The following is a 26,546-nucleotide window of genomic DNA, read 5'->3' as shown; positions in this document are numbered from 1 at the left end:
TTCTATGATTCCTTTGGACTAAATACCCACAAGAGGTACAGCCTTACGGACACACTGTAGTTGTTGGGAACACGTGGGGAGAGGATCTGGGGTGACTGCTAATGTTCTAGGGTGTCTGCATGGGGTAATGAAATTAGATGGTGGGGACAGTTGTATAACATTGTTTCCAGTTATGGGAAGCATACCTCAAAGAATATTAGGAGACAAGAATTAGCATTGTGCTTGCTCTCCTTGTAAATATATCTAGGGAAAAAAATGAACTTTAAATCTCACTTATCATATCTACTTTATAATACATTTTAGGGCAGAATCCAATTTAATTTGGAGTTTGCTACTTATTGTGAGTCTACCCAACAGCAACAGCTTCCATTCTTAATTAAGAAGTCAGTAACATGCTGTCCCTGAGATCAGAAACAACCGACACCAACCCCATGGGCTGCCTGCTTTCTCTTCTGTTTGGGCACACGTGTCTAAAAGAGGAACTGACAGTAATGTAAGGAGCACGTGGCTATTCTCAGCCCCTGAATGCCCTCAGCATGCATAATTTCATTCAGTTAAAAAAAAAAAAAAGGCCTCAGCAAGCATCTTCAGGTCCCAGGCTCTGTGCCAGAAGCAGGACTGAGAACCAAGATATGCACTCTGTCCTCTAGCCATGGTTGTTATATAACAAGCCCAGAAAACAGAGGTCAAGATGGCGTGGCAGCAAGAGCTCTGGATGCAGCCTTGGGAACCTTGAGTTACTGGTTCCTTTTAGGCCGTCTTTTATATATGTATATTATGTATAATATAGTATATTGTATATAGGTATAATATATATATTCTAGAGATACATGCTTCTAGGCAGCTGTGGGTGACCTTGAACTTCTGATCTTCCTATCTCCACTTCTCAAGTGCTAGGGTTACAACATTTACCACTATACCCAGTTTATGTGGGTGTTTGGGACCAAACTTAGGGCTTTGTGACTGCTAGGCAAAAAAAAAAAAAAAAATCTATCTGCTAAGCCAGTAAGTTTATGCAATTTGTCACAGCAGCCTCAGAAAACAAAGAGAATCATGTTTAGAGCCAGCCTGTCCTTCAGATTTGCCCATGTGATTCTGTGACTTGGTATTTCTGAGATATCTCAGTCTGTCTGGTTCTAGTTCCCCCCACCCCAAAGAATCATTATGCCAGCTGGAATTGACAGGCAGTTTCACTCATGTACGTGATCACTACAGCTGTCCCCTAAAGCCCCTGCCCCCACCTTTTCACGCCTCCAGCAACAATCATTTTGAGAGTCTCGCCCAGTGTATGTGCTCCATTTGCTCCTCTTTATAGTTCATCCCGAGAGGAATTATGGATAAAGCATGGCAGAATCAGAGTTCGGAAACTTCTCTCCTATGTCTGAAAATTATCCACTGCTATCTATCTATCTATCTATCTATCTATCTATCTATCTATCTATCTATCCATCCATCCATCCATCCATCTATTTGGTTGTTAGTTGTTAGTTGGTTGGTTGGTTGTTAGTTAGCTGTTAGTTAGTTAGTTTGTGATAGGGCCTCTAGTCCAAGCTTGCTTCAAGCTTCCTATGAGGCTGAGAGAGTGATCCTGAATTTTTGATCCTTCTGCCTCTACCTCCCCACAGTTGGGATTATAAGCTTTTGCCAGGCCACACCCGGTTTATTTAGTGCTGGAGATCTGGTACACACAAGCCAGGGCTTTGCATGTTCTAGACAGGCACCCAAACAACTGGGCTTCGTCTCCAGCCTCCGACCTGCACTCTGAGGAAATGAATGAAGGTCCTCAGTCACAGGCTCCCCACACACCACTCGTACTTGAAACTGCCACTCTGTTTTTAGGTGGGCCCTTTCCAAAGCTGACTGGAGCTCAGAGGACATCATGAGGGCAGACTCTCAATCTGTCATCCCTTATGTACACATAGAAAGAACTGACACCCAGGAGTTTGTAAGGAATGAGACAGAGGAAGCCAAGGAAACATCAGGAGAAAGTAGCCCTGCTGACACCTGGTCCAGGAATCGCATCCTCCAGGGCTGTGCAAAGGAAACGCCTACCATTTAAACCATCTACTCATGGTAATTTGTTACAGCAGCCTAGGTATCAAATATGATCTCCATGTATAGACTTCATTCTCCATCAATGTCACATACAGTACCACACACAGACACATCCCCATTTTGGGCAGCTGAGAATTCTGTCTTTGCTCGTGCTGATGGCCACCTGCTAGTCCCCCTCCCCATCTCATCTCTGACTGCTTCAACCTTCCAAGGGATGGAGAGAACCACAGAAAGAGGTCAGGACCATTCCCAGGTTCACGCGAGGACTTACTGGCTATAGGGCCATGAGCAACTCGCTTATGAATTTTTCAAGACCTCAGTCTTCTCATCTCTACAATAGGTATAATGATCCCTTTGCAAGCCCCAGGGTAATTATAAGGCTCTGATGCTATCACATAGCAGATTGCCCTGCCTACATTTCAAAGAGCAGTGTATACAACATACGCTATCATTACCCTCTTACAAGGCTGGACTAAAAAGTGGCCTCCTCCATCAGGCTTCCTCGGGCCTTCTCAAGGCCCCTTGAAGAGCTGAACTTCAAACTTTTATCACAATGTGGAACATTTATAGTTTTTTATTTGGGCCAAGGGCCAAGCTTTGTCACCAGAGAGTCCTAAGTTTAGAACTACCACCATTCAGCTGTGAGACCCTGAGTCAATTTCTTAACAGTTGAGAGGCTCCAATGTTGGCCATCTGAGGTAGTGGGACTACCAATGACCTACCAGACAGGGTCTGTGTGAAGATTCACTGAGACAATGAACCTGAAATGCCGGCATAGAAAAGGTGTGGTGGGCTTGTCTCTTTCCCACTTAACTAGCCAAGAACTGAGACTGGCCCCACCCCAACTCTAGAATGAGCTCATAGCAGGCACACCATGCATAAAAAATGATTTGGGTTCGTAGAACATATCCCACACAGTGAGAACGGTTCGGGGAAGTACCGCAGGGGTCCCACAGATGTGGAATCTAGAACTCTGCAAATGTCTGTAAGGATAGAAAGGAAGAAGAGAATTCTGCCCCCTTAAGGTCAGACCCTAAGAGGAATGGGAAACAACTGGACTCATGAACGATTTAGGCCAGTGGCTTCCTCGAGTCAATAAATAATATCTTGCCAAGCCACATCACTGTCATCTTTAGGATTAGGTCCCCTGACTAGGGGGTAGCGCAGGTCTGACAGGGGAAGCTGTCCGTGGCTCCTCCTGCTTCCCTGGGGTATGCATCTGAACATGCGGGTCACGGAGACTTACCATGCTGGAGTGGACCGTTGCCTGCTCAATGTACCTTGCAATGCCCGTGACAAATGCATTCCTGTCCTCGAAGTTCGTGTCAAAGTTAGCCTGTGGAGGTGGGAGACAGGAGGGACATTTGGTTGCTGGAAAACACATCCAAGCTGGCTGTTTGTCTAGAGAACAAACAGTTGCCAACAAAAACCCACGAACTTTCTGTGGAATCCTACTGCCCCGTGGCTTCAAATATTACCCCTTACCACCAGCTCAGCTGAGGGCAGACAGGCAGGACCTACTCCTCATTGGAGACTGGTTTCACACAACCAAGCCTTGGAAGTAATCATTTAATTCCAAATCGACACTTTTAAATTCCAAACTTTGCCCATTTATTCATGTGATAAATACACTGACATTAATCTGTTTTATATGTGTGACGTCATGATTGAGAAAAAAAAATCTAAGCACAAGGAAACCATACTTCCAGCTGACTGTGCAAGTCCAAACAGCTGCTAAAAGTCAAGGTGTGCTTGGCTTCTATCCAGCCATTCATACGTGCTTGCCTAAGGGGGCCCAGGAGTCAATGGACAAGCAGGTCACTGCGGCACTTTTCACAATTAAACAACCTGGGAAGATGGAAACACCCAGCAAAAGCAAAACACGTAGATGTCTGTGTGTACAGTGGCCTAGAAAAGACCACAAGCCACTTAACCATGAGGTGGCATTACTGCACTGATGCCCAAGTAATATTCACAGAAGTTTTTCTCGCTGTGATTTTTTTTTTTTTTTTGAGACAGAGGCTCTCTCTGTAGCTCAGGCTGGTCTTAGACTCACGGAAATCCTCTTCCTTCAGCCTCCTGAATACTGGGATTACAGCTGTGAGTCACCACACCTGGCTCCACAATAAATTTTAAGGAAAAGATGAATTAGGAAAACACACACACACACACACACACACACACACACGTGTATATATATGATGAATTCCTATTTTAGTAAAAAGAATAAATATATATCATATTTATTTAATAAAACAAAATGTTCATCAACACAGAGAAGGGTATGTTGGGATAAAAAAATTCCTATGCTATATTTTTCCATTTTGTTTATAATGAAAATATCTTTATGTGTAACTGAAATTAAAATATGCTTATATAATTGAAATTGTAATCTATGTTAAAAGCTACTTTTAAGTCAAATCTAGGAAATGAATCTTCAAGTATGTGACTGATACATTTAATTATTGAATGAAACAGAAAAAAATTAATTATACGTATTCATAGTTCACCATTTAAGCCTTAGCGAAAAGGTCCAAGATAGCCCCAATTTCCAAATCAACCCATTCCTCCTTAATGTGGCTCTCAGCCTGGCACACCCAGACAAGGGGTTCTGGCCAGGCTGCCTCCAGCTGCATGGATGTCCTCCTCATGGCCTGCCAGGGTCACAGCCGTAAGTCATTGGATGGTGGTTTATCGAAAGATCTGATCTAGGGCTAAAGCAAACAACTGTGACCCACTTCCGTGAGTCCCGGGCTGTCATGTGGGCTCATGTGAGCTCTCGTCACACACAAGAAGAAAAGTAATTACCCGGGCAGACTCTAGAGGCTTCTAAGCTGTGATATTTAATTCATGAGATCAGGAATGCTGTAATCCGGCTGGTGCAAGAACAGGAACAGCCCAGAAGGAATCTGGGGTCAGAACGGATCAACACATGCTCCCTAGGGAAGGGAAATGGTGCTGGCACACAGTTTCTAGTTAATCTGTTCCTTCCACTGGGCTCCTAGAGTGCACAGGGACTCCATCAGCTCCTGACCTTTCACCTTCTCGATAGACCTCCTCCTCCCTGTACTTCAGGGTAGCCCTCTTCAGGACCTCAGGGTCTCTCCACTGCAAGCTGCCATTTCCATTACCTGGTACATGATGGAGGATGGCGGGGGCTCGATGCATGGCTGCTGGTCTGGGAGGGGCAGTTCCTCCAGCAGGTCCACGTTGGACAGGGCATCTTCCAAAGTGACGTGGGTGGTCATGGCTGCGGCGTCGGTCTTTCACACTGATGGAGAGGAAGAGAACGACAAGGGAGAATTTCAGACACCCCCAAATATATTCTTTGTTCTCACCCTGTCCAAGCCCCTTCTGGAGGTGGAAAGGTCAAGGGTCACCAAGGTCACTCTCAAATACCACTTCCTCACAGGTGTCTTCTACCTACACCTTTAAAATCTGAGTCTGACGGTCAGTGAGATGGATGGCTCAGTGGGTAAAGACACTCACTGCCAAGCCTGAGTTCTTCTATCCCTGGATCCCACGTGGTAAAGGAGAGACCTGATTCTCACATGTCGGCCTCTGACCCTGATGCACCCACCATGGCATGAACTGGACACCACGACATCATGTACACACAAAGATAATAAATTAGATAATATATGCATGGTGAGGGCATCTCGGCTGAGCTTCATACAAGTTAGAGTGTGCTCCCACATGAGTGGTGGAGAAGCACAGCTCTGGGGTGTAATCTGACATGTGACACCCACATGGGTGTATTGATACTGGGCAAGGGGACACAGGCCGGGCCTCCTGCTCCTCTTAGGGACATTCAACAATTCCATTCTGAAATAATGGTACGGGATAAATAATCCATCACAGAAAGCCAGGATGATCAAGGGAACCTGGGTCTGGGTTTTACAGGCTAATTAAGCAGGGACTATGTCATTGTTAACTCCTATAAACCAGCCTTGTTTGCAGCAATGAAGAAGCTGCCACATCTTCCTTGGCCTGGGGACGTTTTATGGACCACACCAAAGCAACCAGCCCTCAGTAGGAATTTTCATCTTGAACGCAGGCAGAATAGGGCTGGTTAGATAACTCTGTCAGGCGGCAAAACAGCAAGGAATAAGCAGAGCAGCTTAGCAACCCAAGCTAAATGCTACTTTAAGAATATATAGCACCCCGCAAGGAGAAGATTCTTTTTTTTTTTTAAACACAAATTTACAGGTGAAAACTGATAAAAAACTTGTAACGTATGACTTAGAGTATAAATCGTGTTCCCATATGTAACCTCCAAAAATGACATCTTAAACCAGGTATGGTGACAGATGCCTGTAATCCTAGCATTTGGGAGGCTGAGGCAGGAGAATCCAGAATTTGAAGATAGTTTGGGTTACACAGCAAGTTGTAGGTCTGCCTGGTCACGCAGTGACTGACCTCAAACTGCATCCCTTAAGTGAACCAAACCAACACTATGAGTTACCACAGCACACTGAGATTAGAAATCAACAGAGCAAATTGGATCCCCTAAAGTCACTCCTCTGAAAACTTATGAATACCCAGAACTTATTCATCACTACAGAGTGATTCAAACAGAAGTGGTAATTACTTAGAACTTAAGAGCATGAGTAAAAGTCTTAAATACATTTAGTTGAAGGTAAGAGAGTGAAGCTTGGGTCTAGAGAGAGAGCTCAGTGGTCCAGGGTGCTCACTGCTTGTTCAGAAGGCCTGAGGTTGGTTCCTAGCACCCAGGTTGGCTGGCTCATATCCACCTGTGACTGCCATTCCAGAGGCTCTGGTGCCCTCTTCTGCACTAACATAAATAACAACAAGGCAAATCTTCAAACAAAGAAAAGGGGAACACCATTAGCCCCGTGTTGCACTTAAGGAGATCAAAATCTCAATCCCAAAGAAACAAGGTCTTGACAAAGACAGCAGAGGTGACCAAACACCACCACGAACCCCAAGGCTTACAGAAAGATCAGGGCCAAGGAAGCCAAACCTCTGTTACATGAATCAGGAGCTAGCCCAGGCCCTTAGCATCGAAGTGTGGTTTAAGGGCTGGAGTCTCTCAGTGCCACGACTGTGCCCTGCTAGGCACAGTAGGCAGTGTCCAATTCCAGGCCACACAGGGACCTTTGACATGTGGTCCACGGTCTGCAAAGAGCTGGGGCACATACCCAAGATCACACTGCAGAGAACCGACATTTCCTTCAGGCCCAAGGTTGGCAGGGCAGATGGGGGCTGGGCTGCCACAGAGCAGCTGACTAATTTCACACTCCAGTGAGTTTCAAACACACCTTCTGGGCATGCGCCCTGCTAGCGGCACAGCCAGCCTCCAGTGAGGACACCTGGAACTCAGCAGTGACCTTCCCCTTTGCCTCTCTTCTCATTCCTACTCAGAAAGCTAAGTGTGGTGCTCTGGTCTACTGTAGCATGACTGCAAGGCCACATCAAAGCCTCTCCTCCTCCTTCTCCTCCTCCTCTTCCTCTTCCCTCTCTCCTTCTCTTCCTCCTTCTTCTTCACATTAATATTCTTTGATTTATATTTTTACAAAGTATGTGTATGCATGTGTGCCTGTGTGTAAGTATGTGCACATGTGTACAGGTAAAGCCCAGAAGAGATATCAGATCCCTTGGAGGAGGAATTATAGGCAGTTGTGAGCCTCTAGATGTGGGTGCTGAGAACTGATCTCCTGTCCTCTGCAAAGGCAGTAGGTCATTTCTCTAGCTTCTCTCTCATTTCTATTAAGTCTACTTGAGGGAGGGATAATAATGTATAGGGTATATGATCTATGGCTATGAAGCCCAACAATCCCCTTCATTAAGTTAGACAATAATAATAAATCTTTCCTGGTGCCAGACACAGCTAGCATTCACCTGCTTGTATATCCTATCAGCCATGAACCACGGGGACCCTGCTTCACAGATGAGTGGACACTCAGTATTTAGAAGCATGGTATTAATAGGTTTTGGCTCTGCCTGCACCAAGAATCACATACACGGCTTTATCAATATCTGCTGGGGCTCCACCCCTAAGACCAAGATGACGTCATTTAGAAGTATACTGTTTCGTCACAGTAAGAAATCCAGACTGCTATTGACTGATCAAACTGCTACGACCACCATGCCATTGGCCAGGATGCAGAGAGCAGGCTGTCAATCACACTGTTGGTTGGGTTGTAAAATGTGTAAGTGAGGCAGCCTGAGAAATGCAAACACGTATGACCACGCGGGACTGCTGGAGCCCCCCTCAGTGAAGCCCGGGCAACAGTAAGACTGAGGGGGCAAGCTCGGGATGTGTATGTGACCCACACGAACCCGTTTATCTGAGAGGAGGATGCATGCACACACACACAAACACACTTATTGAAACAAAGCTGCAAGGGCAGGCTGTATAAAGATAGCTAAGCTTTGAGGAAGGAGACGGAAGAAGGGCGAGGCCTTCAGGGATGAGCAGGGAAACGGTCTAGCATTCCCTGAATACATCTGGCTTTCCAGATTTTATATTATTATAAAATAAGCGTTAAACTTAAAATGCAAACCCTTAAGAGAGAATAAAAAGAAATGAGTGTGCCTGTCAACAAATTGTTGGTATAGTCACGCCAAAAGGAACTGTTCCAAGTGATTCTATGATGTGTGTGTATATGCGTGCACGTGCGTGCACATATGCATATGTGTGTGCTAGGTGCTTGTGATGGCCAAAGAGGGACATGGGAGGATCTCCTATTCTCCCTTCACATTATCTACTTCCTTGAGACAGGGTCTCTCACTGAATCCAGGGCTAGGCGATAGCCAAAAAACAAAACAAAACAAAACAAAAAAATCAAAAACCCCTCAGCATCTCCTGTCTGCCTCCCACAGCATTGGGGTGATAGGCATACACGACCCTGCTTGGCTTTTTACATGGGCACTTGTGTGGCAAGCACCCCTACCTACTGAACCATTTCTCCAGCCTCTAATTCGGTAATTAGATGGTAGATCCAACTGGGATGCATCTTGAGAAACGACGAAAATAAAGTAAGGGGAAAAGAAAGTTTAAAGAAAAAAAAAAAAACAAAACAGAAGCCCACTTTGTTTTCAATGCCATACTGGTGTGTTGCTGTGTTGTTTGAATGTATGATGAGGAAATGAGTGATTTAGAGATGTGTTCTTGGCGTTGTGGAGACAAAGACAGTCTTGACATGGCTGAAAGGAGATACAGTGTTACAACTGGACAAAGAGAATCCCTAAGCCACAAACACCACAGGAAAAAGTGTTGTGGTGGCTAGCTTCCACTACTGGCTTGATATACCATGAAATCACCTGTTACTATCAGGTAACATGATCACATGATACTACGGGCTTGATACACCATATACCTGTGAGCAGCCTCAGTGAGGGTCTAGGGTGCCCTGTAGGCATGTCTATGGGGAATTGCTTCAACTGAGCTGACTGATGTTGGAGGACCCAGCTCACCGTGGGCAGCACCATTCCTTAGGCAGGGGATCCTAACCATACAAGGGGGTAAGCGTGTGTGTATGCGTTCATTCTGCTTTTGAGTGTACAATGTGACTAGCTGCCTCGGGATCCTGTTTCTATGTCTTCTCCAGACTGCAGCCAGGAGTTGTAAGCTAAAATAAACCCTTTCTCCTCAGGTTGCTTTTTGTTCAGGTATTTTACTACAGCAATATAAATGAAACTAGCACAAATATGGATAAGGATTATCCAGAAGAAGTTACATATTAATAAATATGTATACATACACCTATGTTTATACTTATATGTAGAATTAAAACATATTACAAAGTCCCCACTGACACAAATACACATATATAAAGATACAAATATGATATTTATTTGTACAGATAGAAGCATATATGTACAAGTGTGTGTTTCTGCCCACCAAAAAAGACCTAGAAACAAATCCCTACTCATAAGCAACAAGCACCTTCAGTGTTCAGATGCCAGTCTGCAACTATGACTTTCTACTAAGAAACGGAATACGTGAGTCCAGGTCTGGGGCAGAAAATGTCTGGGAAGGTTGAGAACTTCCCTGGCATAACAAGGAAGCTGTCTGTTTAAGATACTGGGGCTGTGTGTACAACAGATCCAGAGGAGACCCCGACTCAAGATTCTCCCTGGATGGGACCATGTGGACATCCATCAGCTAAGCCACAGCAGACCGGAACAAGAGTAAATACCTTTGCATCCTAGAGTTACCAAATAAAAACCTGGTTCTTATGCCTTGGATGGTGCCTGTGATCTAACCGTTAGGTAGAAAATGGGAAAACACAACGAAGCAACTTGCCTTTCCTAACCAAAATAGACTATTGGGTAATCAGTTCAGGAGAAAAAAGACACAATTTGTTTTCCTTTCTGAGACAATGCCAACTGGAACACCTGTGTTCCAACTCCTAATGAATAAGTAGACCTAGGCACAGGTCCTCAAGAGGGCCAGCATCACTACATGAAAACAGCCAGGTGACCCACATGCTGCGGGATGGGTGGATACGGCATCACCTGGGAAGAATGCAGGACCTAAAGGACACCAGAATCTCTTCAACCCTTTGATTTCAATTCACGTTGTATCATAGCACAGGCACGTAATCAATATGGAGGATAATGCAATGTCTTCAACAAATAAACTGAAGGGGGGGTGAGAGGGGACAGAGGGGTGGGGGAGGGTGGAGGATACGGAAGATGCACAGGAGCTGGAGGATTTAGTGATCTGACACAATGTTTATTTGGATCCTGGTTCAACCATTTCAAGCTCACCACCCTGATAGCAAAACTGTAACACTTAGGTAAAAACAAACAAACAAACAAACAAACTGGAACGTGGATCCCTGACTGCACACCTGATACTAGGGAGAAACGGCTATTTTAGCTGTAATGTAGTCTCAAAATTATGTTTTAGAAGTGTTTTCTAGAAATATCTACTGAAATAGGAACAAGGTGGTGATACAGGGGTTTACTTCCCAGTAATACAAGACTGGGAAGAAAAAAAAAACAAAAACAAAAAAACAGTCATGGGTAAGTAAGAGGGTTGAGTGGGTAAAGGAGCTTGCGGCCAAACCCGGGGATCTGAAGTCTGATCCCCGATTCGTGTAATTTGTCTTTTAACCTTAGATATAATTTTAAAAAATCAGGCAAGAGTAAGAATTGTTGGTGCTCTGTGATGCTGGTAAGGTGATCTCTCTCTCTCTTCCCCCCCCCCCCCCATCCAATTGTGTGTCTGTCTGGAACTTTCTGTAAAAGCCTCCAGCTCAGTGTGTTAGCACCCAGTTCTTACTGGAATTCTCTTCTCCCTTCTGCCCTGCCCCCACTGCCATTTACCATGGTCCTTCCTCTCACCTTTCCCCTAAAACCTGGGCTTCTTCAGGACGTCATAGACTTCAGAAAATATCCATTTACCAGAATAACCCTTAAGAATTTCCCCTTCAAAATAGTAGCATCTCAGTTTCCTTGAAGAAAATCAGTAAGTGGGCTGCCTAATAAAACCAACAAATTAAAAGTCTTTGTTTACATAAGGCAGCTGTCCCTTCTGTCTCTGAAATACAGCCTTCTGCAGTTGACTCTGTAGATCATCCACTGCCTAAGGGAGCTGGAAATCAGGCATTTTTAGTACCAGTGCTGGAAGTCAGTGCCAAACCCACACAAATCAGAAAGGAGGATGTTCTAGAAACTCGAACAGAGGTAGATGTGAAACCAAGCGTGCCTTTTCTGGCCCGGGAGGCTGGCTTGTTATGCAACGTGAGAAAACTCCATGTGTCCAGCTCATGCGCATGGGCTGCTTTGTCATGTCGGATAAGAGAGTAATAAATTACTCCAAATTCACTTCAGGCCTGGTTTACCTCAGGCCATTGTGGCCTCTCGGGTTGAGGATTCAGAGGAGTTTGTTTAATTCAATGTCTTCATAACCAACCTAAAGCCACTGTCCTGGCTGCCCCAAGAGAAGCAGCAGCTCTGAGCTGATAAGTAATTTGCTTCTGAGAGAGGAAGGCAGAGTCTCCAAGGCTGAGACGTCTGAGAGACAGCAACATGGCAGGGTGAGTCCTGGCACCAGTGCATGATGGGAGTTTAGAGAACCTAGCTTTGGAAATGCAGGTTCTTCCATTTGCAGCTAAAGTAGGATCTCACCGCTACGCTCCATCTGACAATTTCTGGAAGGAATTCAGACGTAAGGCAGTTCTACCAAGGTGGAAGAGCAGTGGGTGGGTCTGGGCAATGGGTCTGAACCTGCTGTTCGGTACTGAACAGCCACTGGGCCACAAGTTTGCCATTTCCCCCCTCAGAACCCCAGGTTCCTTCATTGTAACAGGACCACAGTTTATAATAGTGCCTGTCCTCTGCTCTGAGCATTTTATAACTTTACAGCACGCAGAATACTTAACAAGGCAGCCTGCGCCAGATAAAGCCTTCAAGAAATAAGTTGTCAGAAGATAAAAGTACGAATTATCAGCTTACTGGGCTCTTAGTCACAATTCATGAATCACGCACGGCAGCCTCAATTCTCTGAGACAGACTGAGAGCGCTCAACACAAATGCAGAACAGCGGGTTAGGTGGGAGCAGAAAGATACGCACCATGGGAAAAGCATGACGGGGCAGCAAGCTGGCTCAGCTCAAAAGCATTTGCTGCGCAAACCTGGAGATCTGGGTTCAAATCCCAGAACCCACATAAAGCGGAAAAGAGAGAATCCAAAGCTGCCCGGCCTTTTGCGCATGCGCACATGGCTCTCCTTGCATGTGCCGTGTGCACACACACATATATTCACCTAGTTTGATTTTTGTTGCTATGAAAACACTCTGCCCCAAAGCAACCTGTAGAAGAATGAGTTCATTTAACCACACCAGTTACAGATCGTCATTGGAGGGAAGTCAAGACAGGAACTCAAGCAGGAACCACAAGGGACACTGCTCACTGGCTTGCAAGCTACTTTTCTTATAAGGTCCACGCCCACCTGCCGAGGGATGGTACTGCCCGCACTGGGCTGGACCCTCCTACATCACTGGCCATTAAGGAAATGATGCTTCACAGACACATCCACAGGCCTAGCTGGTGGAGGCAATACCTCAATTAAGGTTCTTTCTGCCCAAGGAACTCTAGTTTGTGTCAGACTGACAAAAACTAACCAGTGCACACACATACACACACACTCACACACCACTAATTTATTATTATTATTTTTTTTTAAAAAGACTGGCTTGCATGAGATTACTCTTTTTGTAAAGGTTAAATAAAGCAGTTAAATAAAACAGTCTTCCTGATTGTGCTAACTCAGTCAATCCATTAGGATCTCCTGTCTTCAGAAGAATCAACAATAACAAACAGGTTTGTGTGGGAATCCAGCTCTCTGCTCAGCCTAAAGCAATGGCTTCTCACTGCCCAGCTCTGAAGATCATGGCGTGCAAACCACAGAGTAGGTGAACTGTGCCCTGATTTCCCTACAACCCCCTCCCCTGACCCCCTCCACCGCCCTCAATGCAGGCGTTGCCACTAAGATGTCAGTTCTGTGTGGCTCTTTCATTTTGACTTCCCGTCAGCACCGCCCCACAAATTCAAGGGGACAGTTACGATCTGAGGTTTCTCTCAGATCACTGTTCCTAAGAAATAAATGCTTTCATTCATGCTAGTGACTGGCAGCGGCCAGGTACACGGGTTATCTCTCCTTCGAGTTCCAGGTTATTTTAGGCCATGCCTGCTTTTGTACCTTTTTGGAAAATGCTAAGCACGTCACCTGCCTCACAGGTTGGTTGCTTTTCCCTTCCTCGAGACCAAAAACTCTCCTAAATTGGAAAGATAAGATTAGGGAAACTGCTGGGCTGGAGAGATGGCTCAGTGGTTAAGAGCACTGACTGCTCTTCCAAAGGTCCTGAGTTCAAATCCCAGCAACCACACGGTGACTCGCATCCATCTGTAACACGATCTGATGACCTCTTCTGAAGTGTCTGAAGACAGCTACAGTGTACTTACATATAATAAATAAATAAATGAATCTTTTAACAAAAAGATTAGGAAACTGTTATTTTTAAGATTCATAAACATCTGGAAGCCAAGAAATACTTTCTCCACAGGTCCAGCTATCCAGGTAGAAGATGTGTATACACACACACACACACACACACACACACACACACACGCCCTTAGACATACATATACATATATAAACAAATATATTTATATATACACAGAAAATAGTATGTAAAAATTCATTAAAATATAAAAAAAATGAAAAGGGTCCCATTAGGATACAATGGAATGGCATTTGGATGAGCAAGCGAAATCCCAAGGGCACAGCCTGCTTCTTCATCTGTCCTGAGTGTGTGAGGGTGGCAGGAAGCTTTGCAGGCGTGAAAAGTGGCCATACCAGGGTACTGCTCCATGGAGACCCATGCCCTGTGGAGTGGAGCCCCTTCAGACGTCAGAACCCCTGCGCAGGAAAACGATGATGTATGCTCATCTTATAGAGATTCCAGAATATACCACGATGGGCCATGCACCTCTGCTGAGTGGGTTGGATGTGGCAAGCTGTACAGGAACAGTCTGCGCAGACCAAGGTCAGGCTTCCCAGCGGTCAACCCCGTGAGAACCACTTGGAACTGCTTTTAAGGGAGGACCTATACGGCTGCTTCTTAAACCTTTTGTCTTATGATCTCTTTCAACCCAACAAATGTAGGCTATGGGTATACAGGCATATAAATCAGGTAAGCACATCAAATGCCTAATGGTCATAAACCACAGGGAAATTTATTTTCAAATAATTTCTTGGCATCACATACCATGTTATCACATATCAAAGGTGAAAGGGATTTGCATATTGATGAGAGAGGCATGTTCCCATGTATGTTAGCATGTGTGTATGTGAATATGCATGTAGAGGACCAAAGCTGACATGGCACGTGTTCCACAACCACTTTCTATCATCTACACAGAGGTACCATCTCTCTAATCCAGAACTTGCAGACTTGGCCAGTCTTGCGAGCCAGCTTGCTCAAAGGAGCCTGTCTCCAGGCTTCCAAGACCCCTTGGCATTTTACACAGGCTCTGGGGACCCAACATCTGGTGCTCCTGCCTCCCTGCACGCCCTTTCCTCACTGAGCTATCTCAGTGGACCCTGCACTCATTTATTTTTACATAAATATTTCACACTATAGAGTGCGGGATATCTTCAATCTTTTTCAGTTTGTCTACAGTTTGGTTTCCTAACTGTCAATGCTGAAAACACGTTTCATAAGTAGATACTACAAAATAACAAACGCAAAAAAAAAAAAAAAACCCAAAACAAAAATCAACAACAAACAAAAGCATGTTTAGAGCCATTTTGGAAACTGTTGAAAGTTCTGTCCTAATCTCAAGTCAAAATTCATTTCACACTTTTTTTCCCCCAAACGCAGTAACTCAGACAGCAATTTTAACAATTGAACATTCTAGCATAATACAACCTGATGGTGTATTAATGTGTTATATGCTGAGAAACAACAGCAGAAAAATATTGAAAGATTTTTGTTTTCTGTAATTAAACCATGCTGCTTTTTACTTGGCAAAGTCAACTCACTACAGTTGGAGCCAGAGAGATGGCTCAGTGGTTAAGAGCTCTGGCTGCTCTAACAAAGGACCCAGGTTCAATTCCCAGCACCCACTCAGAAGCTCACGGCCGTCAATAACTCCAGTCCTAGGGGATCTAACACTACTCTTCTGGCTTCTGTGAGCATTGTATGCATGTAGTACACAGACATACATGTAAGCAAAACACTCATAGACATAAAATTAAATAAAAGAAGACTGATTAGAAAGGAAGCGAGGGGCAGGGGAAATGGCTGAGCAGGTAATGGTGCCTGGGGACACACCTGGTGGCCTGAGTTCAGTCTCTGAGACCCACACAGTGAAAGAGAACTGACTCCTGTGACTTGTCCTCTGACCTCCACGAACTTGCTACAGCATGAGTGCATGCTTGTGTACATGTGTGTGTGCACGTGCTTGCTCGTGCACGCATACACACAGCCCATAAATAAATAATAAGTGTACAAATAAAATGTAATAAAACTAAAACTTTGTAAATGAAGATTCATAGCGACATTATTCACAACTGTCTAGAAGTCCAAGCACTGGCCGAAATAAAACTGGTACCACTGTACAATGTGACAGTGTTCAGCAACAGAAAGGACTTCAGTCCAGATACATACTGCAATCCTAAATGCATGCATGAGCCTTGAAAACACCATGCTAAGGACAAAAGATACCCACACTGTATGAATCCCTTTATACAGTGTGTCTAGAAGATCTATGGAGATGCAAATCGGACTTGTGGTTGCCTACAGTGGGGTGTAAGTTTGGAGGAAATCCGTGTATGAGGTCTCTTTCCAGGATGCCAGACATGTTAGAAAATATTGTTTGTGGTTGCACAAATTAGTTAGCTACTACAAATTATGGAACTGTATGGTTTAGATAGAGAGTTGTCAGGCAATCCAACTATGTCTTAACAAAGCTATTCCCCCCCCATTAGTATTTTTTTATGAACCAATGAGTATAACATGAAAAAAGTAGGGTACAGAGAGAGTCAGAGATGAAGCAGGAAGACAGTGGGAGGGATAAACAGAGTGACAGCCAACCCCACCCTGACCCAGGGAAAGCCCCTAAATTGGCTGTTCAGCCTTCCCCTGCCTGCCTGGTTGTTGTCTCTTTGAGACCCTCTCACTGGCCTGGAGCTCACAGCAGTTCTCTTGTTGGAATGACAGGTGAGCAGGACCAGGACCACAACCACGCCCATGCCCCCCCCCACAGACGACCACGCCCATGACCACACCCACCCACAGTTCTCATCTTGGTGCTTTGGCTGCTGCTTCACTCTGCAGAAAAGACTTCCAGATGGTAGGAAGCTGCTGGGGTCGGGGCGAAATAGATTTTGAAGTTCAAAATAAACAACAAGAAAAAAAAAAAAGAGTAGTTATCCTACAGAGTTCTCTTTCCAGTGACGTAAAAACTGGAAGCTCAGACTCTCGCGGTCCGGGACTTGGCTGGCTAGGGACTAACACAGCCATCTGGGAAGACAAAGTCTGATGCAACAACTGACATTTAACCTGAGGTCAAGAAAAAAAAATCTAAACTTTCCAATGAAACAAAACACTGAAGAAGAAAAGAAAGAACCTCACTTTTGGCCTGCTCACCTCAGTGACAAACCTTAATAATACAGATGTTTTGCATGTGATTTAGGTTAAAAGAGAGATCTCAGTAGATTAGGAAATGGGGTTGGGGGACAAGGTGTGATTTATCGGGACAGGGTGATCATCCATGCGGAAATGACTTAAGCCTTGAACAGCGGTCTGAACACATTAGAGACTAAGATGCAGCTACTGGAAGAACCAGTCCCCCAGGGGAGCCCTGCTCTGCCAGGCTATCCTACACTACGGAGTCTTTCGATACTTTATCATTTTTTTTCCAAAGCATATATTGCTTTGAGCAGAATTTTACATTTCACTCTGAAACACAACAACCCGCAGAACAGTTGCGACACCTGGTCGGTACACAGCACCTGCTGGCTAAGCAGTGCCCCACTGCCCATCCCCTGGGAGCAGGGGCCCTGCCACCTGCAGCTGGCTCTCTTCTCAGGGGACCTGAGGGTGAAGCAAAGAAGCCTCAGTCAGCCTCCCCTTGAGCTCCTGCAGAAGGCCGATCCGCCCTGCTTGTTCTTCTACGAGGAAGCAGAGAAATAGACCGTGGGGCAAAGAGCCTTGCCATCTCATTGGCTGCTTTTCTCAGATGCTTCCTGTGTTAGTGGGATGAGGAAGACTTCGGTGACAACCAAAAAGTAAGCAGATACCACAAGCTCAGGGCCACGGTCCCCAGTCCTTTATGCAGGGGAGGGCACCCACCCATGGTGCCCACCTGATTTTGCCCCTCCTAGGGATCATAGCACACTGTCACACCCGAGGAACCCCAAGGGGACTTGTATGTGGAGGTGGAGGGGGGCAAGCTTTCAGAAGCTCCGGCTAAAGGAACCATCTGCTGAGAAAACCAAGAGGGGACTTTCAGGCTTGGTCTTTAGGTTGGAGGATACAGAATTTGCCTTAGGACCTGCCACCTGAACACAGCTCTGAGACTGGCTTAGGCTCCCGAATCATTCATTGTGAATTATGGAGATTGAGATCTGGGGGGACAGTTCAGTACGCATAGTGCTTACTGTGCAAGCATTCAGAATGGAGTCTGATGGCCAGGACCCATATTTTAAAGAGTAAAAGTTGGGCCTGGTGGTGCCTACTTGTAATGCTTGTGCCAGAGAGGTGAGGACAGGTGAATCCTTGGGGCTCACTAGTCAGCCTCCAGGCCCACAAAAAACTGATTCCAAAATAGTAATAGTAATAATAATAATAATAATAATAATACACTACCACCACCACCACCACCATCATCATCATCATGGCAAAATAGACAACAGCCAGAGGAAATGATATCCATGGACACACACACACACACACACACACGCACGCGCGCACGCACGCACACACAAGAAAATACAGGACAGCTTCAGTGCTAGTAGCCTCCACTTCAATGTCAGAGTCTGTGTTGCAGAATTTGTTGCAAACTCACAGTTCAAGCACTGAGTCCTGCAAACAAGCCAACTTTTGGAAAGCACAAGGAGAGATTCTGAGGTGTCCCCACCGTATCACTTCCAACGTCTTTGTCCTTTCTGCAGAGCACGGTACTGAAGCCATTGGAGACACCAATCATGTGATTACTGTACTGTAAGCATGTAGACTTAAAAAGAAAGAAAGAAAGAAAGAAAGAAAGAAAGAAAGAAAGAAAGAAAGAAAGAAAGAAAGAAAGAAAGAAAGAGAGAGAGAGACAGAGAGAGAGAGAGAGAGAGAGAGAGAGAGAGAGAGAGAGAGAGAGAGAGAAAATCACTGTACTTGATCTTTTCTCCCTGGGCCTTTCTAACCTGTAGGCCAACGATTCTGGTGCTGGGTGGGACATTTGCCTCCATATAAGGAGCATTCTTAAAGCCACACTTCCACACCTTGGGCCATCTGCCTATGGTGGCCAGAGCGTACGGGGTCACTGGTCTCTTCAAGGACATCCTGGCTATGCGCCTTTGCTTAAACCACAGCCGCAGCTTAGGGGCTCGTTCCCTTCTCTTCTCAAATCCTACCCTGAGTCCAGGCCCAAGTCCAGATGAACCTGTTCTGAATATGTAAGGAGAACGTTTGCTCATGCAGGCACTGGAATGGGTTGTTAGCCATAAAACTAAAATCATTTTGTGTGCAGAAAAATGGACGCGACTGGAGCTCAGCAGATCCAGAGGATTAAGTAAGTCTCGGATAAGGCAAATGTCACGAGTCTTCTCCTAGATTCTATACAGATGCATAAAATCTCATATGGACAGATAGAAAGGAAAGGAGAAGCAAAACTGTCTAGAGGAAGAGACAGGACTAATGTGGAGGGGGCAGGGAGGAGAAAGGTGACGGGGACTGGGGGTGTGGAATGAACGTGCTCATATGGCCCCGTGGAAACCAGTGTTCTAGAATAACAAGAATAAACAGGTCAGCCCCCCACCCCACCCCAGCATCTATAGTCTTTCACACTCCCACAGAACTCACGGTGTGGAACTCTCGGTCTCCCATCCCATCACAAACCACTTCACACACGTACTACTCTCTGGGTCACCACCGGTGCCAGGCATGGACTTCTTTTCTGGAGCGGACTCCTCCAGCTAGCACAGTGGGAGGGGCACTGGGCACGGCGTATTCGTCAATGTTTAATGATGTATTGGCTACATGAGCAGGTGACCCAAATTCATGTCTTCTAGGTTTTTTTTTTTAAAGGAATTTGAAACAATATCATGGTCCCTCGAGGCACCATATCCACAGAAGCCTTACTTTTCTACTCTTCTAAAAATCTGAGAAAAACTTCTGCAGATGATTCTGTCATCCTACAGTCCCTATTGCCTACTATAAAAAGTACCGTCATGTCTCCTTCCCATACGGAGCTGTAACAGATTTGGACATTGAGGGAAGAGTTTTAGATTGTAATTATTACCTCATGAATCACACATTGCTGGAGCCAATCATAAAGGACAAACGGAAGACTTTTCGGTATGCCTCAGTATTGGGATAATGAGTTTCTGTGATGAGGGTCTTTCCCTGCATACTCTTTAGGTTGTCTTAGGGTTTTACTGCAGACACCGTGACCAAGGCTACTCTCATAAGGACGACATTTAATTGGGGCTGGCTTACAGGTTCAGAGGTTCAGCCCATTATCATCAAGGCGGGAGCATGGCAGCATCCAGGCAGGCCTGGTGCAGGAGGAGCTGAGGGTTCTACATCTTCATCTGAAGGCTGCTAGCAGAATATTGGCTTTCAGGTAGCTAGGATGAGGGCCTTAAAGCCCACATCCACAGTGACACACCTATACCAACAAGGCCACACCTACTCCAAAAGGGCCACACCTACTAATAGTGCCACTCCCTGGGCCGAGCATATACAAACCATCACACAGGCCTTCAGGGAAAGCTGGGAAATTCTCTCAGCCAGCCTTAGTTTGTTTCTTAATCCCCCCCCAGAGGAAACCAGTCCAAACTTAGGAGTCTCCCAAAGTCTCCTAATCGGCCCATCACCTTTACTTTCTGTCGAAAGCCTCACATCCTGTTACAGTTGATCGTAACAGTCAATGTAACAGGATGTAAACTCTGAAAGTGATTCCAGGAGGGTTTGACTAAAGGGGGAAAGTCTACCCTCAGCGTTGAGTGAGTGGCAGCACCCCATGGGCTTCGAACGCAGAATAAATAAAAAGAAATGATGATGATGATGATGATGATGATGATGATGAAGAGCTGAGTACCAACATTCATCTTCCTCCACTTCCTGACTCAGAACACAACGTGAGCAGCCACTTCATGTTTCCGCTGTCGCGATGGACTGGATTCCTTTCAACTGTAAACCAAAAGAAATCCTATCTTCCTCAAGTTGCTTCTGTCCTGTATTTTTGTGAGATTTGCTAACAACCAAGTCCCTCCAGCCCACCTAGGGATTGGAGTCTGAGAATGTCTACTGTGAGAAGACTGGCCGCTGAGATCAGCAGCCAATCAAAATGTCTCTCCCACCCCCAAGGAGGTCACCACTGGGTCTCTTCCTTTGGGAGGTTCTATTTGCTTTCCTTTATCATCACACTGCTTCTGAGATGACACTTTCAAAAGGCTTTCAAAATGCCAAGAAAGTATGGCAGTATGGGCCCTTCAAGAAAGTCCAGTGGTCAGCTCTGTCCCCTCAAACCATTTCTCTTAAGAATCTGCACTTGGGCTGGAGAGATGGCTCAGGGGGTAAGAGCACTGACTGCTCTTCCGAAGGTCATGAGTTCAAATCCCAGCACCCAGATGGTGGCTCACAACCATCTGTAAAGAGATCTGACACCTTCTAGTGTCTGAAGACAGCTACAGTGTACTCACATATAATAAATAAATAAATCTTTAAAAAAAAAAAGAATCTGCACTTGACTCATTTCAAAAAGCACTGTTTCAGTGTATGTCTTCTGAGGCAAATCACACACGCCACAGCCCTGAGTACAACGGCAACAGCTCCAAAGCTACTTCTGCATCCTGCCAGACATCCTCCACACACCGAGTGAATCCTGGTGTGTCGTCTTTATACCAACAAGGACATTACAGAACCCGGGAGCCACAAAGTGCCTTTCGGTTTCCTTTTGGCTCCAAGGTACAGAGAAGCCACAGAACCAGCTCTTAAAACTGACACTCAAAAGACACTTAATAAACAGTTCCTTCAGGAACGGAGGCACATATCCAAGAGAGTCGAGCTCTGAAGTCCCGTTCTCTTCCTCTTTCCATGACTTCTCCACCTGGGGTGGGGGGGGGGGGTGTCACAGACATTATCTCATTCCAGGGCTTCGGTGGCGGCCACAGACAGGTGACAGGGTTAGTGGACTGCTTTGCACTGCTCAGTTGTTAAAAGTCAGGAAAGGCAGTGGTCCCGTTAAAGGTACTCAGCAAGCCAAGGAAGACTCCCAGTCCTAACCTCACCGTGCTGCCCTGTCTGTCTGTCTGTCTGTCTGTCCCCGACTAAAGCCAAGCTTGCCCTTGATATTTTTGAATAGGTTGCGAAATGCTCAATGCACAGAGGAAGGCATTCTTCCCAGGCTCTGTGTGCTGAAACGTGAGACTCGGAGGCTGCTCACCTGCCCCCACCCCGTCCTCCTGCCAACTCAAGTTCAACCACATTCACTTTCAGCAGTTGCCAGGTGAGGCCCTGGCCAACACCTCGTCTGATCGCATGCCTTTCCAATGTCTTTGGCATGTACTTCTACTGATCCAGCAGACAAAGTCCCCTTGGGGGGAAAAAAAAGCACAATTCAGGTAAGCCCGGGAAGTGGAGGGGTCAGAGAGGACGGTGAATTGACTGCGCACATGAACCAGATTCTCTGTCGATCGTGTAAATAATGCACTCGCGACAATGAGGATAGAGTTGTACACCACACACTCTTGTGCATCCTTCGTTTAATAAGAACATCCAAAGATGTACCAGCCCCTCCCCCACTACAGCTGGCCTCCAATTCACAGGGTTCACAGCCTGCAAGGCACACACGGTCGCCTTCCCTATCCGCCAACCACCTCCGGCTACAAACGCAAGGCCATTCCCCAGGACCCTAGACATGGCTTTGCTTCTCAATTTGACAAGACCAAAGGCCTTTCACAAAGGCTCCAATGAGGTGACTGACGTCTGGTTTCGTCAACTATAAGTGAATAATTAATACTCGCCAGTAAAGACATAGACTCATTGTTATGGTGGCCACAAGGAAGGCTACAAAAAGGGCATTTTGTAAGCTCTTGGGGGAACCCTGGGGCTAACAGTGGCCCAAAGAGGCCTCTTTGAGCAGGAAGGCCAGGGCTGAGATGTGAGGAGAGGAGCCCTATACTGTGTTCCAGCGATGCCGTTCCCAATGCTAATTAGCTTGTTGTCTATTCATCACCGAATTTAGCTTTCAGGTCAACGGCAGCCTCAGAGGCCCAGTGAACACCGAGGGGGCACGATCATCAGCGGGGTGGACCTCCGATAACTGTTAAATTGCTTCTCCATGTGATCTGATCTGAGCAAGAGTCTCCAAACCTACACAGCTGTATCCTCCCCCATCCAACCCCACACCCCCACTTCTGGCCTAATGCCTAACTCATGCTTTTTCTTTCCATTTTCCACCACAGAGGGAACAAGGCAGTCTTGGGTTCCTATACAACCAGTCAGAACTAGCCAGGAAACATAATAAAGAAGATTAGTGAGCTAATGCCACCGGCAGACAAACGCAGGGGCACTGGCTCTGTAAGCAGCAGTGTGCTGTCTGTGGCTTCCTAACTGTCAGGGCAGATGGCAACTAGTTCCAGTGAGGAACTCTCCATGGGCAAATTTCACACCCCACAAGTAGAGACTGGTGGTCAACAAAAGCCTTCTGGTGACAGTAACCCCTGACCTAACACACAAACACACACACACACACACACACACACACACACACACAGAGAGAGAGAGAGAGAGAGAGAGAGAGGAGAGAGAGAGAGTCCTACAATACTCCTGCCCACCAGGCCAAAGCAGATCTGACTGAAACTAGCTGAGAGCTACCAGATAGGCCATTTTGACCACAGTGTCAGCGCCACATCTAGCTAACATCGGGAAGGCAACCATTAGAGACACCAAATATTTTGACTTCATCTCTGCTTCCTAATAAAATGTCTCCTCTACCTCCAGCTTCCTTTCTGATCCCATGACTTATGAAGTACCTGCTCAGCATCCAATGGGAAAACCTTTTGTATTTAGCTCTTCAAGATAAACACCACTCACTGGCTCCTGTCTCAAGCAAGTTTGACAGGAGAGAAGGGAACGCATGGAGCACTGCGTGGAAGGTGGGGGTGGGGGGTGGGGGTGGGGGGGTGGGGGTGGGGGTGAGGTGGAGGTGGGGGGAGCCACAGAAGGGGGGATGGTGGTGGGGACAACTACCTTCAAGGACGTATAATCCGACTCTAGATAGCAATCTATATTTTTGTCCTCTGACAAGGGAGGGGGCACTGAGCGCTAGGCATGGGTTCTAGCAAGGGCCTGTACCCAACAGTAAGGCTGGTCACTTCTAAGGGGAGAGGTCAAGAGGTAGAGATGGTAATTTAGGAGCCAACAGTCTGCAATCTGTCCCCTAAGTTTTCCTGCCCAACTGTGGGGCTGTGGGCACTAAGGATCTCGGCCAGTCAAGTTCAAAGTCTGGGCTGGAAAACACCCAGACAGTCGCGGGAGAAAACCACCACAGTCGGTTTAACCATGCTCCCTGCCCCCACCCTTAGCCACAAGCTAGCTACTCCTTCTCTTCCTGTACACAGGAGGCCTTACCTTCCTGAAGGTGATGTGGCAATCTCCCACAACAGACAGGTGGGCAGCTAAATACGAAGGAAGCCTTGTCCCCTAGGATTCCATCACCCCACCTTTTTCCATCCCAAAGCCAGCCAGAGAGGCGCTAGCATAGGCCAGAGCGTTTTGAAACAGGTCAGCCATGCCTCCCGGCTCATCAAAGCTTTCCTCTCTCAAACCCGGCCCCTGCGGCCCCAGCCCCACCCGGCTTCGGTTCACTGCGGGCGCCCTGTACCCCTTTGCCTGCCAGGCGGGCCCAAGCACCTCTCTCTGGCCTTGGCTGAATGATGGTGGCCGCGAGCGCAGAGGCGGGGACCTACCGGCGGTCCGCAATACCTGGGCGCAGGGATGTGGCCCCCGCTGGGCTTGTGGCCCCTGCAGGTGTCCCTGGTCCCTGAGACTATTCTTGTCTCCTTTTTCGGGAGGGCGGCTCCGGCCCAGGCCACGCACCTGCTGCGGCTGCGGCTGAGGCAGCCGCGCTGAGCTCTGCGCTGTACCCACGACTTCTGGGAGACGCTCCTTGCCCAAGGCGTCCGGCGAGGCCGAGGGGAGAAGGGGCAACGCAGGGCCTGTAGCCGGGCCTCCTGGGACCCGGAGCCTTGTAGCCTCGGGCGCCAAGCCAAGCGCCCCCAGCGGGCTGGGAGAAGTGGTGCCCGCCCCTCGCGCATCCTCAGGAGCGCATCCTCCGCCTAGGCAGCATTTCGGTCCCTGCATCAGCCTTGACGTCTCCGAGAGTCCCTTACCTGGTTCGGTGGCAGGTCCAGAGAAGGGACCCGAGGCTACCGCAGGGCCCCGCGCCGGGGCGCAGGATGCTCAGCCCCGCTACGGACGCTGCGCCGGCCGCCCGCCGCGCCCCGCCCGCGGCCCCGCCTCTCCACCCGCTGCGGCTCCTCCCCTGGCCGCGGTGCCCAGCCCCTTCTCCGCGGCTGCTGTCACACAAAGAGCCGGAAATGGCTGAGGCGAGGGGCTCCCTGCTCACCCCTGACCTGCAACCTCCTGCCCCCCAGGGCCGCGCTGAAATCATACCTTCCAGCCTTAGAGTATCCAGCCTCCGGACTCTGGAGGTGGAGGAGGGACGACTTTCCTGCTGCCGCCTGCATCACCAGCGACACCTGCCACTCCAGAAGGAAGGAAGCTTCTGCACCTTTCGCATCTCCCCGGGGTCAAATTATTTTCATGTAGTCATTTATTCACCACTTCTTCACCGACTACCTGTTTTGTTCTAAGCATCTCGCCGAGAGCCAGGCATGCTCCAGTGTACAGTGGAGTACAGAGCGGTGTAGAGCCCTTGCTCCCTTAGAGCTGATTATTTGCCATCATTCACTGACATAACAGAAGTCCAGTGACAGCTGATTTCCCAAAGAAGCGAGCAGGCTAAGTGAGGGGTTGGACCCTTCCACCAACTGAAGAATAACTTCCCCGAGGCCACGGCTCAGAGGGTGAAAGTGCTTGCAGCCAAGCCTGATGATCCAAGTTCGAATCCCAGGATCCACAAGGTGGAAGGAGAGAGGCAGTTTCTGTATCTTGTCTTCTGATCTCCACCCACATGTATATATATGCACATTACACAGACACACAGGCATACACACACACACACACTAAATAAATGTAATAATTTTAAAACAAAGAGAAACGTTTACTTCCTTTCAATTTCTTAGGGTAAAAATCTACAGCTATCGTATATGTATATGTATGTGTATGTGTGTGTGTGTGTGTGTATGTGTGTGTGTATGTGTATTGTGTGTGTACATGTATGGGCCTGTGTCGATCCCATTGAGATAGAATTGACTCGTGGACAAAATCTTGATATGCAGCCTTTTAGGCAAATCTAGGATGGATCTGAGGGGACAGAAGCCTTTCTTAGAAGCTGCTTAGGGCTCTTCAAAGAATCCATTGCTCCTTGAGACATAGCCCAGAGGCTTTTAGATAGGGATGAGGCCGGCTGCATTCAGTCCTGACCTGTACACACCCCAGCATGCTGCTGCTCTGCCTGGGAGACGCAGTACCTGCAATAAAGGAACTACTGTTGCTCTGGGTACTTTTTATTTTAAAAGGATTTATTTTATTCTGTATGGGTATTTTCCTGCATGCACATATATGTATACCACCTGCATGCCTGGTGCCATAGATCTCCTAGAAC

General features: G+C 46.9%; 1 protein-coding gene across 2 annotated transcripts in view; it reads right to left on the bottom strand.

Moving 5' to 3' along the window:
• Nucleotides 1–25,266, bottom strand: part of Cyfip2 (cytoplasmic FMR1 interacting protein 2) — a 119,311-nt gene extending 94,045 nt beyond the window's left edge. The window contains exons 1-3 of one of the 2 annotated variants that reach the window (XM_052195804.1): nt 25,150–25,266; nt 5,187–5,326; nt 3,302–3,391 (exon numbers count right to left, since the gene is read on the bottom strand). In XM_052195804.1, the coding sequence (XP_052051764.1) occupies nt 3,302–3,391; nt 5,187–5,303 (207 nt within the window). In that variant the 5' untranslated portion in view covers nt 5,304–5,326; nt 25,150–25,266. Of the gene's footprint in view, nt 1–3,301; nt 3,392–5,186; nt 5,327–24,856; nt 25,040–25,149 lie in introns of those variants that run through there. The other variant, XM_052195805.1, reaches the window with a different exon arrangement.
• Between the last annotated feature and the right edge of the window lie 1,280 nt (nt 25,267–26,546).

Source organism: Apodemus sylvaticus, chromosome 10 (assembly GCF_947179515.1).
Source record: "Apodemus sylvaticus chromosome 10, mApoSyl1.1, whole genome shotgun sequence".
NCBI classification, from domain to species: domain Eukaryota; kingdom Metazoa; phylum Chordata; class Mammalia; order Rodentia; family Muridae; genus Apodemus; species Apodemus sylvaticus.
This window is presented reverse-complemented; position numbering and strand designations above follow the sequence as displayed.